Below are 17,608 nucleotides of genomic sequence, written 5' to 3'. Positions count from 1 at the left end.
CTGCTTACCAAATCCTTGATCATAATAGAATGTAGTAATGTTAACTTTCACCACCGCTTTTTTTAGAAGGACCACTGCAAGGAAATGTTTTCTTTGCTTAGATGATCCAACAGACAATAGATCATAGATGTTTGTTTCCAGCTGTATTAGCCATCATGCAGTAGCTAATTGAAAAGCTTCAAACAATTTATTGAAAACTTTTCTGTCTGTTGATCCTTTAACTTGCGTTAATGACGGAACAGATGGGCCGGAGGGTGAACATTGCATAACAATCTTAAGTCCTGTCATCATGACCTATGTGGGCTGTGTCTCCCTATACTTAACACTGATTGGTGTGTAGATGGCCATGAGTTATAAGTTTAATAATTTGAATAATTTGGCCCACATGAACATATTTTTGTTCAGCCATTTTGGATCTGTTGACTCATTTGTACTTTCCTCCAGCATCCAGTTATTTAAAGAATACATTTGCCACCAAACACACATTGCAGACTCATAAATAGGCTCTGTACAGAGCCACACAGAAATGAAAAGTGAAAATATGGTTCACATTCACTTTGTGCATAATTGTCTTATTTTCTTTTTCAGCAACAGACTTGGCTATAAAAATCTAACTTGATAAAACTAAACTGTATGAACAAGTAAAAAAAAACAGAATTACAAAAAAGTAAAATGCAGCATTGAAATAAAAGTGCTGTGCTATTCAATAAAAGAAATTACAACTGACAAAAAATGCTGCTTTTTATTACTTTGTCCACTATCAAATACAACTTAAAATGAAAGTGCTAGGTGCTGTTCAATAAAAAGAAATTACTGGAAAAAAATGCTGCTTCTTGTTGCTTGGTTCACCATCATTTTCATACAGGACACTTCAAACCTGATTGGTAGGTTGGGCCTGGGTAGCTTGTAGGTGTGGAGACCGCTGTGCAGCCCAGTCACTGGGAGCTGGAGGAGGTAGGGGATATGGCAGATGAGATTGTGGATGCATAGGATTCCAGGATGCTGCATGGGGTGGAGCTTGGCTTTGGTCAGGCATTGTGGCCGCCTGCTGCTCCAGCAGCATCCTGAAGTGCCTTTCCTCTGTCTCCTCCTCCATCTGCATCTACCTCTCCAGAATGGCATCCTCCTTCTCTTGCCTACGGTCCTCTGCATGGTTGAATTCTTCTTGCAGCCTCTTTTACACTTCCATTGTTCCAGCATCCTTAGCCTTCCTCTTTCTCCTATGGGAAGGAGTTGTTTTGCCTGGCCCATATCCCTCTTTGCTCCACGTAACAGTGATTTTAGATGTGCAGACACACAGCTGCGTTAATTTGGATGATGAATCACCCCTTATATCCAGCTGTTAAGTTGAATACAGCCTAAAATATTTGGACTAGGTGATGTCATAATATCTTAAAAATGGTGTAATGATCTAATGGTTTGGATCTAAATAATTTATAACACTATCTAACACTATATACTTTCACAGTGTGAAAGTATATAAAAAAAACAAAACAAAAAACAAACAAAAGAAAATCAACAATAAAAATTGGAAAAATAAAGGAAAAGAAGGGAGTCCTACATCCCTATGCTGATCTCCCTCCAAATGGAAGATTGAGCCAGAGTAGAACTATTAGTTTCACAACTAATGACTAACTTTCATGAAACTACTTGAAAAGCGAAAGTCCTGCAGAGCAAAACTGAAACAGTCGCGAGTGCACACTTACACGACTTTTGACATCAAGCAGTTCAGTTCCAGGGGTGGAGAAGAATACTGACTCAAGGCGACATTATCAATTCACATGTTTCTTATTTTCTACGAGGGCCTCCTCAGAAGACCACGATGGAGATTGTCTTTTCACTCTAGCCACCTAGGAAGCATTGGTCTGCGTGATGTACATTTGGGCCTCATCTGGTTCCAGGAAGATCTCCTTCAAGTTGTTATGGGTGATGGGAAGTCAAGCTGGGTGGGAGATGCCAAACCGGATTCCTACTTCTTGGAGCTGTTGTCTTACACTATTGAAGGCTGCTCTGACCCTGGCCACTCATGCAGTGTAGTTTGGGAAGACTGAGACAGTCATGTTGTTTACCTTAATCCTGTTTTTCCCTGGCAAGACGCAGTATCTTGACACAGTTACTGTAGTAATGAAGGTGTGCTACAATGGTCCACTGGCTGTCTCACCTTTGAAGTCCTCTGTGTTGAGTGGCTCTGAAGGGGATGCAGCATCGCAATCTCCTTTCTCACTCGAAGTTGAGGATACAGCAGGTGAACTAGGCTGCGGTACAAATGCAGCAGTCTGTTGTCCTTTTTTGGTCTCATGCGCCATGAAACAGCAAAGTTGTCTACTTTAATAATATTGTGCTATTGGATAAACTTTGAGTAAAATGCCTTTAAAATCAGGATTTAATTGTCAATTTTGCAGAGCTAAATGATCCACATCCAACTCCATAGCCTGCTCAGTGGCCTTCTATTTTGATGCTTTTAATGCACTCTAGCGCATTATTTTAAATTCAAAGCTCACATTCTTATCATTGAAAAACTTAAATGTGTAGGTTGCCTTACTTTTTTTTTCCTGGCTAGAATAATTATGGATTATTGTGATGTGGATATATTAGCAGTTGTTAGTAATAAGTATTAGCATTAAGTGGAAACAAAAATACTTCTAAACTTATAAAATACTTACACCACAGTATGTTGCACTGTGATAAGCATATGATACATTATTATTTTTTAAGCTGTCTGTCTTGGGGGAGCTGGGGATAAGTACCCAAATGCAGAACAGGTGCACAAACAAATAGTAATAATCAAGAATAAAAAAAACAACACTCAAACCAACCAGGGTCATGGGGAAGAATGGGAAGCACACAGGGAGCTAATCAAGACAACAACACACAGTTGGGGTAGGTGGACACAGACAACAGGAGAGAAACACAGGGATCGGCTAACAAATGAAGGTGTGTCAGGGAACACAAGAGTGGAGTAAACAAGACTAAAACAGAACAGGTGTGTAGGGAAGACTAACAAGGAAGGACAAACCAGACTAATTAAAGAGAGGTGAAACTAATCAGGGAAATACACAAAGACAGGGAGTAAAACCAGACATGACGAATGAGTGAATCCACTTCTGGTTGCTTGTCTCAGTGCCAGTTAGTTCTTTGAATTGTTTTTTTTTTTTTTTGGTTAGAAGCCTTAAATAAGCTCCGTGGCTAAAAAGCTGAAAAGACTTTCTAAATTTGTTTTACAACATAAAATATATCAGTAAATACCTGACTCACTGACTTTAAAGCTTTCAAGGCTCTTTAAAAAGGTGGTTGCTAACAGGTGGCTAAATGAGATGGCAGAATGTCATCACATTGAGCCGTGCCAAACACGGCTTTTCAGAGTTGTAGTGGTGAGAACACAAAAGTAGTGTAGTTGTTTTTACTTCTGGCAATTACACTGAGGCTTCAAATATCCTAAAAGTGGTGTTCATTTGTGAATATTATCTTGCTGAACAAAATGTGCTTGTGTCATAAGCATTTATTGCAGAGCGTATTTTCTGCAATGATCCAAAATGTAATTGAAAAATCCTAGAGGCTTTTTGATGAGGGAACCAGGGCAACGTTAGCTTCCAGAAAAGTGTCATCCATGGGGCACATTATAATCAACTGGAATATGTATAATACCTTTTTGGTGATTACAATTAGAATTGGTTAATTTCAAGGTTTATTTTATGTTAGCCCATAAACCCTTATGTTAAATTCTACCACTGAATATATTATGTGTCCAGCAGCTGCCCAGCTGGCCTTGTCTAGGCCTTTTTATAGTGGCAGCCCTGTGAGCACTACAGCACAAATGTTTTCGGGAGCTCTTTATCCTGGGGGGGGGGGGGGGGGGGGGGGTGGGGGGGGGGGGTAGGGTTACACATGCACAGACAAGTGCATGCACTTTTGTGCCACACATTAAACCACTTTTATTTATGTTCAAGTCCCTAATAGTGTTCTACAACAGGAACGAAAGCCCCATGCAAAAACTGCATAAACATACCTTGATAGTATTTTACAAACAGGAAGCACCTAAACCATGACGTTTTCTACATAAGTTGCAATAAAACATCTAAGGTATGATGAAGAGAAAAAGACACTCACTGAACACATACTGAATATACATGCATGCAACAGTAACACACAAACACACACACACACACACTCTCTCACACACACACACACACACACACACACACACACACACACATACACACACGTACACACACAGACGCACACACACACACACACACACACACACACACACCCCGCCCCGGTGGGTATTCTCAGCCCCGATAATCTGTGTTGGTTGTCTCTCCTTAGACACAGCAGCAATGCTGTGTGTGCGCGTTTGTCCTTGTGTGAGGAAGAAAACGAGAGAGACAGATGTTTTGAGTTTCATGTGTGTGTGAACCTGTCTGCTCATTGGTGAGAACGCACTTTGGACTTTCTCTCTGCCTCCCCCTGATTGACGATCTCCGTCTGTTGGAGCTCTCCTGTCCTGTCTTTTCTCCATTTGTCCTTGTGTCTTTTTGTCTGTGCAACAGTTTGTTAACCTTACTCTCTGCCTGTTTATTGGTCAGTCTGTCTATTTGTCTAACAGTTTGTTTACCCTACTGTGTGTTTGTTTATCTGCTTCTCTGACGCAGACGAGGTCGACCAAGTATGACAGCCTCCCTGAGCTCCTGCAGCGGCTTAGAGGTCCTTCTCTCCACTCTGCAGGTAGGGCTCCACAGTGTGGAATGCGGGTTGTTTAGTATTGTTAAGACAGTTTTCAATACAGTGTTGCAAAAATAACCACATGACTGAGCTATTAATTTCTGAGCTTTTCACTTTTACTTTTTCACTTTTTTGGCACATTAATACATATTAAAATTCTGTATAACTGTTACAGTTAGACATATGAGAAAAAAATATTTAGAAACCATGTATTTAATTTAAAGCAATGCACAATGTGCAAGACTGTCATATGAACCAGTATCTAGGCATTACTGTAAGTGATAAGACCACAGACACCAGCAGAAGTTCAGTGTCTTTACTGTTAGTTGGACTTTAGCATTATCAAAAGCAGGAGTGGTCAGAGTTATAAGTAAAAGTAGGAAGTTCAAGTAGTAAAGTAACTTTGAACAACAGTACTTTCACAGCTACAGTGAAAGAGACAATGTGACATCCTCACTGTAAATATTTACTGCCCTACTAACCGACTCCTCTCTAACTCTCTGGTGCTCTTCAAAATAGAGGAGAGCTTTTTAAAATGTTAATATAGAGCAAAGGATTCTCACAGATGGACTCATGATGACAATCAGGCTCAGTCTGACATATTAAGTCCTCCTTATAGGACTGTGACAGAAGTTGCGGCTGAAAATCTGCACAGGCTTTGAAATATGTTTCTCCAACTTAGACATTTCAGAGACTAAATTTCAGTCACCTCCTTTGTATTAGAAAGGAGACAATAAAGGAAAACCTCTGCTCCTGGCTCAATCTGTGCTGGAAACATCGATGAGTTCAAACCGGTAAAAAAAACAATTTCTCTACACTTTCATTGATGCACAATATTCAGAGCTTTACCAGACCTTCATCAGGCCTGTGTGCTGAATCAAGAATGGACAGGTAGGTAAACGCAACTAATTTACTTCTAATTATTGCTGGTGAGCAATACAGCTTTGCACATCCAAACTGCTAGAGAGAAGTCAGGGTGTGAAAATTCATTGAGATGACAGCGAACAGGATAGGTCACAACACTGCATCTGATTCGGCTCCTGTGCTCACTAAATCTTCGTTTCAGCGGGTGTAGTTTAACCTATATTAACCTTATCACACTGGCAATTTAATAATTGTAACATTCTTTGTGAAGCGTATGATAAAAGCCTTAACTAGAAAGCTTTTGCAGGTTCTGTCTTAAAACAGGAGTTGTCCATGTGTTGTGACTCTGGGCACAATTGCCATATGGATAGTTGCAATCTTTCAGAGGAGCTGGTTTGCACCTGGCTTAATGTTAGCCCGCACCAGTTTCCAGTGTAAATTAGGACCTCTTCTCAATGGTGTGTCCAGGCTTTTTTTACTGGGTTGGCCTAAGTGGTGCATTGATGTATGCATGGGGAACATGAAGTACGAGTGCTGCTGCGAGCATACGCGTCAGCAAAGCTTTAATTTTTTTTTTTTTGTCTCCACTACCCATTAATACTTTAATTACTGACATTGCAGTGTCTCACATGACTGTTTATAGTTTAGATGAAAAGATACATAGACCAACTAATCACAACACAACAGTGACACCACACATGTAAAATAATGCTTCCATACTTTATTAATGAAACTGACATGGCACTAATACAGATAAAAGAACTGAATGGAATGAAATATATCTATTAAATACAATATATCTTATATGAAAATTAAATATTAAGGCATACCATGAGGTCCTGGTGGGGTAATAAAGGCTCAAACTTCACTATCCCCAAATGACACTGCATGGCCTGCAGGTACTGCTGGATGACTCATTGTCAGCGTCATCATCATCTGAGCGTGGCTGTCGTGACACACCTGAAGCATTACAGGGATTTTAATAGTTGTATCAATGTATCTGTATGTAAAATTAGTCATATTTAGCTTTTTCACACTTATATAAACTTATGTAAACATAGCATTTTTGTATCGATGAAAAAAGGGCTTTGCCCTAGATGACGGTATAAGCCACTGTGCATGATTAAAGCAAAAGTGAGACATCCTCATTTCAAGTCGAAATAGATCAAGTTTTAAGGTGCAAATGCTTACCCTGATGTGCAGGTGAAAATGAAGGGCCTTCATCAGCAGTATCGCTATCTGAGTCTACAAAAAAACACACAAGTTGTTATTAGAATAAAGAGAATAAAATCAGCCTTCTTATATGATACCTATCTCAGATGACAGGAAAGAATGACTATTGTGCTTACTACACTGGCTATAACTGGCTATAACTGACAGGTCTCAGCTTTAGTTTCAGTGTCTGGCAATTAACCACAGTGTCATTGATATTATCAAGTAAGCAAACAAATGTGCACCTACCAAAGAGACATGTGGAGCTATCAGGATTGTACATGCCCATGTGTATAGCTGGAGCTGGAGGCTCAAGCTGGCCCTCATTCTCTGACTGCAGACTGCCTTTGCTGGCTTCTCTGTCCTGCTGTTTTGGATTTCCTTCTTTTGAAGAAATTTCAAATGATCATTTTTCTTTTCATACTTTAATAGTCCCGTGACCCATGCCACTTTATATCATGCACAATACATTCAACTATGTATGCATAAATGACTGCCACTGCAAAACTTAGGCCTAGAAAGTTACACCAAGACAGACAGACAGACAGACAGACAGATATACGTAGCTGGTGTTAGTATCATTGACAATAACCAAATAATAGCGACAGGTTTGCCAGTAAAGTGAGATGATGACATTAACAGACAGGCAAGGTTTTGTTTGTGGGCCCAAAACACTACAGCGCAACCACCAAATCACACACACTGCACATACATAAACAACAAATATCTCACTTTATCTGAAAACAATGTAACCTTATATTAAAATTTGATAAGTTAAGAGACAATTTAAAATTGCTAAGTATGAAAAAACCCATAATACTCATATTAATATTAACTCATTGAGTGCCGTTGTCATTCAAAAGCCAACGTTGCCATTATATACATATACGTCAAAGTGTGTTTTTGGCGGCTGGCACAAGGGTCACGCTCCCTGTGTGTAATTGCCCCCCCACCCATGCTCTTGACTGAGTCCCGTGGGGTCCGAAGCATTTACTTTGAAAAAATTAGTGTTCAAAGCAGGCCCAGTCGCCCGAATACCGCAGGTAGGAATAATGGAAAAGGACTCCGGTTCTATTTTGTGGGGTTTCTCTCTCCAAACTGTGGCCATGATTTGTTGCATTGTGCTGTACTTTGCATATTTATTTTACAATAAAATAACATTTATAATACAATTTTCAGATGTCTTTTATGTCATTGAAGACAAAATTATAACATGCAAAACACTGTTTTGCTTGACAGACTCCCTTTAACAAAAATTATTTTTCTTAGCTTTCAAGAAAAAAAAGTGGTCTTTTTGATGAAACTAGCCTCTATTCAACTTCAGATAAATCAAGAATGGAACAAGGTGCAAACGTTTTTTCTTCCATGATGAAAAAGAGTTTCTTCTTTCACTTGAGCTATTCGTTGTTTTCAGAATCTTTGTACAAAATATTCTGTCTGTCTTGTACAAAATATTCTGTCTTGAAAGATGACTCAAAATGGCCAGAGGAGCTGGCACAAGCAACTTTCCATTATATAATAGGGCTAGCAATCAATGAGTTAATATTAATATTAATATTAATTATAAAATAGTAAAGTCAACATATTTAAACTATAAAAGCAATTAACTTGCATATAAAAAGGTCTGTAAGTACAGGGGATGATAGATGAACCACATAGAAGCTAAAATATTTTGACAAATAAAAAGTGTTAACTGTATTGTACAAAATAACAGCTATTAGCTTGTGTAAAAATGATAGCTATTCATCTTTTCACCACCATCTAACATCAGTGAGAGAGTCAAAATCTTTGCCTCCTTGATTTAATTGAGGCCAAATCATCAGTGACATCATCATAAGACAGCTGCCTGCCAACCTCATGGTTTATACCAATGATGGCAAGTCCTGTGAGGCATCTTGTGCCATAGATGATCACAGGTGTGTCTTTATAAGCTTAAGCTTTGAAAAGCTTCTTTCAGCCGATGCCACTACTACTGGCAGGTGCAGGCAATCCTCGGGGTTATCCAAAGATTAGGATACACCTCTTTTAGTTCCTTCTTGTGGTGAAAGTCCAGCAGTTCAAATGCAGACATCCTGTTTGTGGGTAGCTGAAGAAGATTCCTGATTTCCATGGCCAGCTCTCTGCCCTAAATGTCACCTTCCTCTCTACTCCTCAATGTAGTCTCAAGCTCCTCACATTATTTGCCCAGTGCTTCATCATCCAAGGTTGAGAAGTTTTGCAGTGCCCTTACCTTGCTTTTAACTTTTAACACTTAACGTCCAAATATGCTACAGCAGAGTGGACGAACACATTGAAAAATGTGGTCTCTGGCCTCTTCAGGGCATCCTTAATTGGTTCATCTGGTGTTTCATAGGCTTTGTGTTTTGCAGTCTCTTTCAGTATAGTCTCCACATGCATTTCCTCACATGCATCTTTTGCAGAACCTTGTGCAGCAGCAAAGCCATTGTTTCTGTAGCCTAAAAGAGGGCTCTTAGTATACTTCAGGAGGTAGACTGCCACATCCAATTGTATTGTGGAACACCGCAGTAGCTTGCTGGCTGTTCATCTTGGAAAGGATGTCATGCCATGCAACTGTGCAAATATGGAATCTAAATGACCCCACCTCCTCTGCCAAAGATTGTGCTTCAGTTTTTGTGAAGGCATCCATTACATTTTCCCAGACTTTTAACAGTGCATCCCTAATGCCAGACGCTTGGTAGCGCAAAAGGGATAATGCTATTGACTTGCCTCACTCCAGGAATTTATGGTAATGGTGACAAGCTGTTTTAAAATGTCCCATCTCTGGGGAACAGCTGAGAAGAGATTGCAGATCTTCTGAACATTGCCAAAGAAACTGGTAGCAACCGTGGAGTTCTTGGCAGCATCAGCCACAACAAGATTCAGAGTATGAGCCCCATAGGGTACATACAGAGCACATGGTTCTTCTCCAAAGCCTTGCCTGCACTCCTTTGTTTATGATCTTCATGTTGGCACCTTTGTCATATGACTGTCCTACGATATCAAAGTGCTCTTATTATACTATTTTTAGAATAACTCTGCAATGCTGCATGCTGGCAAGAAACGTGACTACAGATTAATTCACCCAATCAGATTCAACGAACAATCACATTATAACGTACCTCTATCTTGTGTTCTTGTCTTCATCTCTAATTTTCTTTCTTCTGTCCCTAAACATCACTCCTACATTTTTTTTAAGAGCCATCCCGGTTTGGTTCATCAAAATAAGCAGCAAATGAGGACTGATTATTGCCACACCATCTAAGTAAACAGTCATTGACCCAGCATGACCCAACGATACAGCTGCTGCTGTCTGTTGTGTCATCCTGGCTGTGCACAGTTTAGCAATCAGCAAGTCCCAAACTGACTTTACTTTTAATTGTTTTTAATATGTTTTTTTCTGTTATTATAATATATATTGAAATAAAAAGAGTAGTAAAAAAAATAAAAAGCAAGTCACACACTGATTGTGCCCCCCGCCCTTGAACAGTTGTGGCCCTCAACAATCACATAGAGGGTACATGCCACCGTCTGGCCCTGTTCACACACCTGCACCACATTATCATGAAAATAAAAAAGATGGAGTAGACTTTTTAGCTGACTAAAGCAAAGGATGTTTTAACCACTGGCACAGTGTGCGTATCAGAAAGTCTTCTCACATCTTTCAGGAGCCATAGTGATTAAGAGAGCAGTGTGGCCTGGATTTCCCACAGACATCTTGTCAAGCTGACTGCTCACCGCTAGCCCCGCTAGTAAGCTCTGCTCTGAGGTGCCACTTCAAACCAAAACAGATAGCCAGACACTACTCTAGCACATTACTGCCTCTCAGGTTTAAGACTAAATTGCACCTCAAAATGTTTACTGTTTACCTGTGAAACAGTTCAAACTGACTGGGCAGATAGCTAATCATAATGGGGTGGCACCTTGGGTGGCCAATCAGATAGGCCACTCCCTAGACATGCCCCTGCCTTTTCTATAGACAGTGATGGTGGATCCTTAAAATGCTGGGCCAGTTCTCAATCAGGGGCCAAAAAGGGCCCTGATTAAGCCTTGCTGTCTCAAGGATACAGACCCAAGGAGTATAAGTGGTGATGCAGAAGACACAGTAGCTTTTATCTTTTTTGATAAAACTTTTTTGTAAAAGATCAGAGTGGGATTTAGAAACTGCATATTGATAGGCGAAATAATAACACTACAAGAGTAGCCTACTCTCTGTACAGGAAGCAAGTTCTCATGGCAGGATTACCTCATTACACTGACAACTGAGCCTAAAGAACTGACTCTGACTGTGCATAATTCCATCCACATGTCCAAAAACGACACACTTTATGATCAAATTCAAATAAGAACCCACAGATTAATTTGATTGAATAGATATATACATATAATCGTTCCTGGATTTTCTAGTCCCTTTAAAAAGGCAAAAGACATCATCTGGATATCTGAACCATTTGAGGATTTTGTGGAGGAAGGTGTCACTGTTAGTATTAAAAACATATCTGTGTTAAAGAGAAAGCCACAAATAAATTATCGTATTCAGAGCAAAAGTAGAACCCACTGATATACCTTGTTATAAGTGGAAATCTCCAATGACAAAGAAACAGTTCAGTTTCAGGACCAAAGCAGCCAGCTCACAAATAAATAATGTGGGTGGGAGTGCTTCATCAGTGTGCCTCTTCAATTACACATTCAATTGGGATGGATTTTAAAACCAGGAATGTTGATGGGCCAGACATTTTTAGCAGCAAGTAGCCTTCCAAACACTATCACTGAAAAGTGAAAGTTCAGTAGACATGTAGTCTTAGCCTAGATGAAAGAGTAAACAGAAACTGTGTGTAAGAAAAAAACAAACAAATTTTTTTATATTGTTAATGTTGTGGTATGCAGTGATTTTGATTTTAGATATATAAATAATACATGATTTTTATATATTCATTATTTTTAAATATGGTCTAAACCAAGGCTATGTGTAGCTGATGAATCCTGGTTTATAAGAGTGGCTAAAGCTCGGACATGATGTCTCAATAATGTCTGTAGCTCACTGGGTTCATTTTGTTCAAAAAAGGAGAGGAGAAGAAAATCTCTGAGCATGTGCTACATGCATGCACCACTGCGGGTAAGTGAGAAAGTATGTTTAGTTTGATAAGAAATTCTTAACTGAAGGTTCACTTCTCTGACTTGACTTTTCTTTCGGGGTTTTAAAGCACATCTTGTGTGACCACTGAAAGCTCAAGAAAAAAACCATAGGCACATTTTGTGCAAGTTAATGAGAATTAGCTATTAATTATAGTCACTAGTTGCATTGATTCATGAATATTGATTATTTCACTGGTAATTGCTGGTGAAAGTAACCCTGCCATTAATTTTTAAATATCTGCTTTAGTTATCTTATTAATGCACACTATATTTTTGTGTTGTTGTGACATACTGTGGGACAGGACAGTGGCCTAATTTTATCTATGATTGTGCAAATAATCACTATGATGAAAAGTAAGAAGAGGAATAATAAAACAAAATTGATATGTTTCAGTAGGTCTATTTACTGTATACCAACAGGCCTTTAAATCACACAACACAAGTCGGTTTTTACTCTTTTGGCAGAGGGAAAATAATATGAAATAATAGCTGTCAGACATTTGAAAGTGATGTCTTGTTACTCTCGGCCTATTGAAACAAAAGTGATGGAAGTTATTAACAAAAACACAGACACACTGAGTTTGTCCTGTGTAGCCTAAACAGTAATTCAAATCCTGTGCATAGACTACAACTTACTACAAAAAGCCTAATTTGTTCAGGTAAGTAATGTCAATATTTCCAAGAAAGGAAGCTCAAAGTGTCTGAACTGTTTGCCATTACAGTGACATTCTATTACTGAATGACCGATTCATGCTATTTATTGTGCCACCGTAAGCTTGGGTGACCAGTGATACACCGGTCGGCCTGCGGGTCCCACAGCGTTCTGAGTAATATTGAATTAATGTCCACCTTCCATCTTCTCTTCCCCTACCGCTGTGCCTCTCTCTGTAAACCCAAACAAACATATGACGGGGGGACTGGGTGCTGCTCACCTGACCAGTGCGTCCCTGTGGGTGATGTTAGATCATAAAAGGGGAAAAAAGTGTAGGAATAGGATGTGTTTATCTATTAACAAAACCAAAGTTATGAGTAACGAGCCCATTTAAGTTTCAGTAATTGTAATTTCATTATTTTATAGATTTATTTTTTGGGCTTTTTATGGACTTTATTTAATAGGACAGCTAGGAAGATGACAGGAAATGGGGATGACAGAGAGGGGGGAGGACATGCAACACTGGCCACTGGTCCCTGTTTTTCTCAGGTGAGATAGGATGGTGTGGAGGATGTATGCTTGGATGGATGTATGTCTTCTGTAGATCAGTCTGAGACAGTAGACAAACTGTAGAGGGTCCACTGCGCTGATAGTGAGGAGCAGATGTAATCCTTCACTAGTCATTTGAAGCACTTCATCACTACAGAAGTGCCATTGGGCAGCAGTCATTCAGGCAGGCTGGTTTTATTTTCTTGGGCACAGAAATGATGGTGGACTTCTTGAAGCAGGTGGGTCTGACAGACTGAGCTTGTGAACTGCTGGGTATTGTTGGGAACACTTCTGCTGGTTGGTCAGCACATACTTGAGGACACACTCACTCACAATACTCTCTGAACCTGCTGTTTTCTTGGTGTTCACATGTTTCAAAGCCTCCTGACATCAGGCTCAGAGATGAAAACAGGTGTAAGAGGCACACCCATCTATCCATCCATTTACCTCTACTTCAGCTGCTTCTGCTTGTTGACCACTGATGGCCTCAAAGAGAGCATAGAAATTGTTTAACTCACCTGCTAAAGATGCATCAGGACTTGACAAGGAGGAGGGTGTGGGCCTGTAATCTGTTATATTCCTTAGACCTCCCACATGCTGCTTGGATTGCCCTACTGGAATTGTAGTTCCACTTTCTTCCTGTAGACACTTTAAGCCTGTTTTACTGCTCTTTTTACAGTTTAGGCCGCTACCATGTGATTGTCCATGTTTCCAGATTGCAGTCCTAATTTGTAAGCTGCAGTGTATTTGTTTATGGCATCCTGGATGGTTCTGGTAATCTATGCTTTTTGATAAATGATAAAACTGTAGTTTTGGTACAGTTGCTTCTGTAGTTTTACAGTTTAAATCCAGCACAGACTCAGTGAGTTCAGTGATGTCGCCAGTGATGTTGATGGTGGTGTCCTGGAGCTCGCTCCAAACTGCATCATTTAGTGCAGACATCAGGGCATTTTCTGATTAGACTCACCACTTCCTGACCTCTTGTGTCACTCTGTGCCAAAGTTTGTTTACATACTCATCAAGCGGGGGAAGGATTCTGCTCGGTAGCCACCTCTGAATGCTGTTTAACAGTGATCTAGTGTCCTGATTCCCCTTGTGGTGCGTCCAATGTGGAAGTCAAAAACAACCTGCTTAAAGTGGCCAACAGCAATAATGTGCACAGCATCAGTTTTACTGGTCTGTGAGTGGTTCAGGTCTTTGCAGAGATCCCACAGGGCAGCCTCTGTGTTTGCTATTGGTGGAATGTAGATTGTGTCACTGTCTGTGAAAATGACTGATGTGAATTCCTTTGTTAGAAGGTTCAGTCTGCATTTGACAGGAGCTCTAGGTCAGGTAAGAAGGAACAGGTTTACAGTTTAAAATTCCTACTGTCACACCAGTTGTCATTGACCATAAAGCAAATCAGCACGTTCTCATCCCAACTCATCACATGGTGCTGCTCTGTCAGTGATCCTCTGCATCTACCCATGACATTTAAAGTATCCTTCAGTGTTGGCTGTTAACACCCCGGGATGCCGCTATGGTGATGTCAACAAATGTACATGGTGGGATGAAGCAGCATGGTCCTTATGTTTACACAACAGCATGGACTGTCACGATGGTTAGGATTTGGAAATAAAGTCACAGATGGTAATGTTTAGGCAAGAGAAGCACATGGCAAGGTGTAGAAAAAAAGACACATCCACACAGGAAGCGAATTGCGGACTCCCGCACGGAAGTCAGTTGTTTGTGGGACCCACCACCCCACCGTGAGCGCACTTGTCCTCCTCATATTACATTATTACCAGCAGTATTAATAACTGATGCTGTCCTTCAGTGTTTCATGCACACGCGACCGGTCCCATCCAGCCACGTTCTCAAGTGATACCGCCCTTACATGTTGCATGAGGATGCACCCCTTGTCCTACAGCTGTCCGCCAGCTCATCATAACATCATCATCTGTCTGAGCATGTTCTCCTCTGACGGGGAAGGTGGTCTTTAACGTCAAGCAATGACAGAGTGCCGCTATTTGACGAAAGGACAGGCTGGGCAAACACCTCCTCCCCTTCTTTCCTTGAATACTCTGTTCTGTGACATCACTATATGGAAAAAGAGTCACCTGGTTGAACAGTGCTGCCTGGTATTTCAGGATTTAGTCAAGTTTCAGTGACATAAAGCATATTACAGTTCCTGACATCCTGCTGGAAACCTATGCGGGTGTGGGAATTGTCCAGTTCATTATCCAATGCCTGTATGCTGGTTTGCAGAATGGCTGGAAGATAACATTTTTTATGGCTGGGATCTTAGCTAGGTTTTGATTTTTCCACACTCGCCTCGCTGCCTCCTCTGATGCTGAGATGTTTTTGATATTTACATTTGAAAACCACTGCCGGCCAGGAGCAGAATCAGCAGGAAAGATAACAAAGCAGTAGGTTGATTTGCACATCCGGCTTAGTGTTTTGCAGAGCTGAAAGAGAGGGGCCTGGAGAGGTGAGCACATAAGCATAGAAATTCTTGAGTTATGGCCAAAACCATGTTTGTAAGGTCACAGTGGCATTGACCTTTGACCACCAAATTATAATCAGTTCATTCTTGCATCTAAGTGGATATTCCTACCAAAACTGAGGATTTTCCCTAAAGGCCTTCTTGAGATACTGTGTTCAAGATAATGAGATAGAGGCAAAGTCACAGTGACCTTTGACCACTAAAATGCAATCAGTTCATCTTTAAGTCTAAGAATATGTTTTTATTAAGGATTTCCATCTGGGTGTTATCATATCATGTTCCCATGGATGAGGCAAATGGACAGACAAACCAAAAACATTATGCCAACCTGAGTCTGAATCGTGGCAGCAAGTTTGGGCCTAACCTCAATAGCTGTTTAATATTAAAACATTTATTTCAAGCACACTCTATCTCTGTCCCCAATATTGCTCTCCTCTATATCGCTCTGTTGTTCCGTCACTTTCCGAACCCATCAGCATCCTTTTACTAAGTATATTCTTAATTTTAAGCTATAACCTGTTTGATTGAATGGTATGAGGAGTCAGTGGCTGGTGGTACATGTTGTTAGTAGTCTATGTTTGACTGTTAGAACTGTTTCCATGAATAAAAAACACAAACTAGCAAAGCAGAGGCTGATATTAAATCCTTCTTCCTGTGGATGAAGTTGAACTCAGCATTAATCTTTGCCAAGGTCATGGCAGAGGGAAACGACATTAACACCAGCTTCAAGATTGTCTTGACTGTAAGCCAGGGCTGCCGTAATGTGCAACTAAACCCACATGTATTCTATTACATATGGAAAGAAACAAAAAGACATAGAGATATATAAAAAATGAATAAACAAATAAAAGGAAGGAAATAAAGTCATCTGTAAGATACCAATAAAATTACACATTAATACACATACCACTCCAGGATATACTTAAACATGTAGTGTATTTATGCATGTGTGTAAATATAGTTACTCTATATATTCACATGTTTGTGTTAATATGAAAATGACACTGAGTGAAACTAATTTGCATGGATGTGTTTGGTTTGCAGGCCTGCTTTGGATTATTGCTGTATCAAATGTATTAAATGTGCATCAAACCTGATCCACTTTGCGTACGTTGTATATCAGGTTCTCATAATTTGGTTTGTGGTTGATACTAGAGACTTGGTATGCAGGGTGACATAAAAATAAGAATTATACTGCAGATATTCTCTGGTCTCCCATCAGCATTAAGTGGCTCTGAATGAAGCTCTGAGGTTTAGATGCAACTGCAACGTTAGGGTGTAGTCACATCAGCAATTGGCAGATGCAGATTTTAGACTGGATCAATCAAAATGACAACATCCATCATTTCAGCAAATGTCTCAAAATGCAGCTAACAGGACATTATGGGTAAACCAAACACCAGACCTAAACACAATGGACTGCTGTTGTCTTCTCCTGACCATCAACGTTTGTTTCCTACAACCATGTCCACCACCATCATTCCATAATCAGGTGCTTAGTTTTAAAACCATCAACAATATAATCCCCTGATTGTAACAAGAAATTCTGGTACATTTCAACCTGGTGTATTTCTAATGACTGTGGACATTATTGTTTGCGTTGACTTTGCACTTATAATCTATGTTGGTGAGAGTCGGGAGCTCACAAAATGACCTATATCAGGTTAAGCTAAATAACTGAATAAACAGGATTTTTACAAAAATAACTTCAAACATAACTGCCTGGAATAGTCACTGTGCCTAAGTAGTAGAGTAGTTCAGTCCCACAAGGCTGTGGAGGAAAGTTTGCTGTTGATAGAGTCAAAATTAAGAAAAGTCTATTGTACTGTTTTCTACATAATGCAAATGATCAAAAAAACAAACAAAAAATATATTCTATCATGATAGAATTTTATGAGGGTTTTTTGTAGAGCACTCTGAGCTGCATGTGTGTTGCATGTGTGTTGAATTCAAGTCAATTGGACTTACAGTGTGAGGAGCAAGACTTTTTG

General features: G+C 39.9%; 1 protein-coding gene across 1 annotated transcript in view; it reads left to right on the top strand.

The window, feature by feature from the left end:
* The first annotated feature begins 4,588 nt into the window (after positions 1-4,588).
* The window catches only part of LOC121950740 (cytosolic carboxypeptidase 4), a 149,038-nt gene continuing 136,018 nt past the window's right edge, over positions 4,589-17,608 (top strand). Inside the window, exon 1 of the mRNA XM_042496838.1 lies at positions 4,589-4,725. Coding sequence (XP_042352772.1) covers positions 4,669-4,725 — 57 coding nt within the window. The 5' untranslated portion in view covers positions 4,589-4,668. The remainder of the gene's footprint in view (positions 4,726-17,608) is intronic.

The sequence above is a fragment of the Plectropomus leopardus genome, chromosome 11, assembly GCF_008729295.1.
Source record: "Plectropomus leopardus isolate mb chromosome 11, YSFRI_Pleo_2.0, whole genome shotgun sequence".
Taxonomy (NCBI): Eukaryota; Metazoa; Chordata; class Actinopteri; order Perciformes; family Serranidae; genus Plectropomus; species Plectropomus leopardus.
This window is presented reverse-complemented; position numbering and strand designations above follow the sequence as displayed.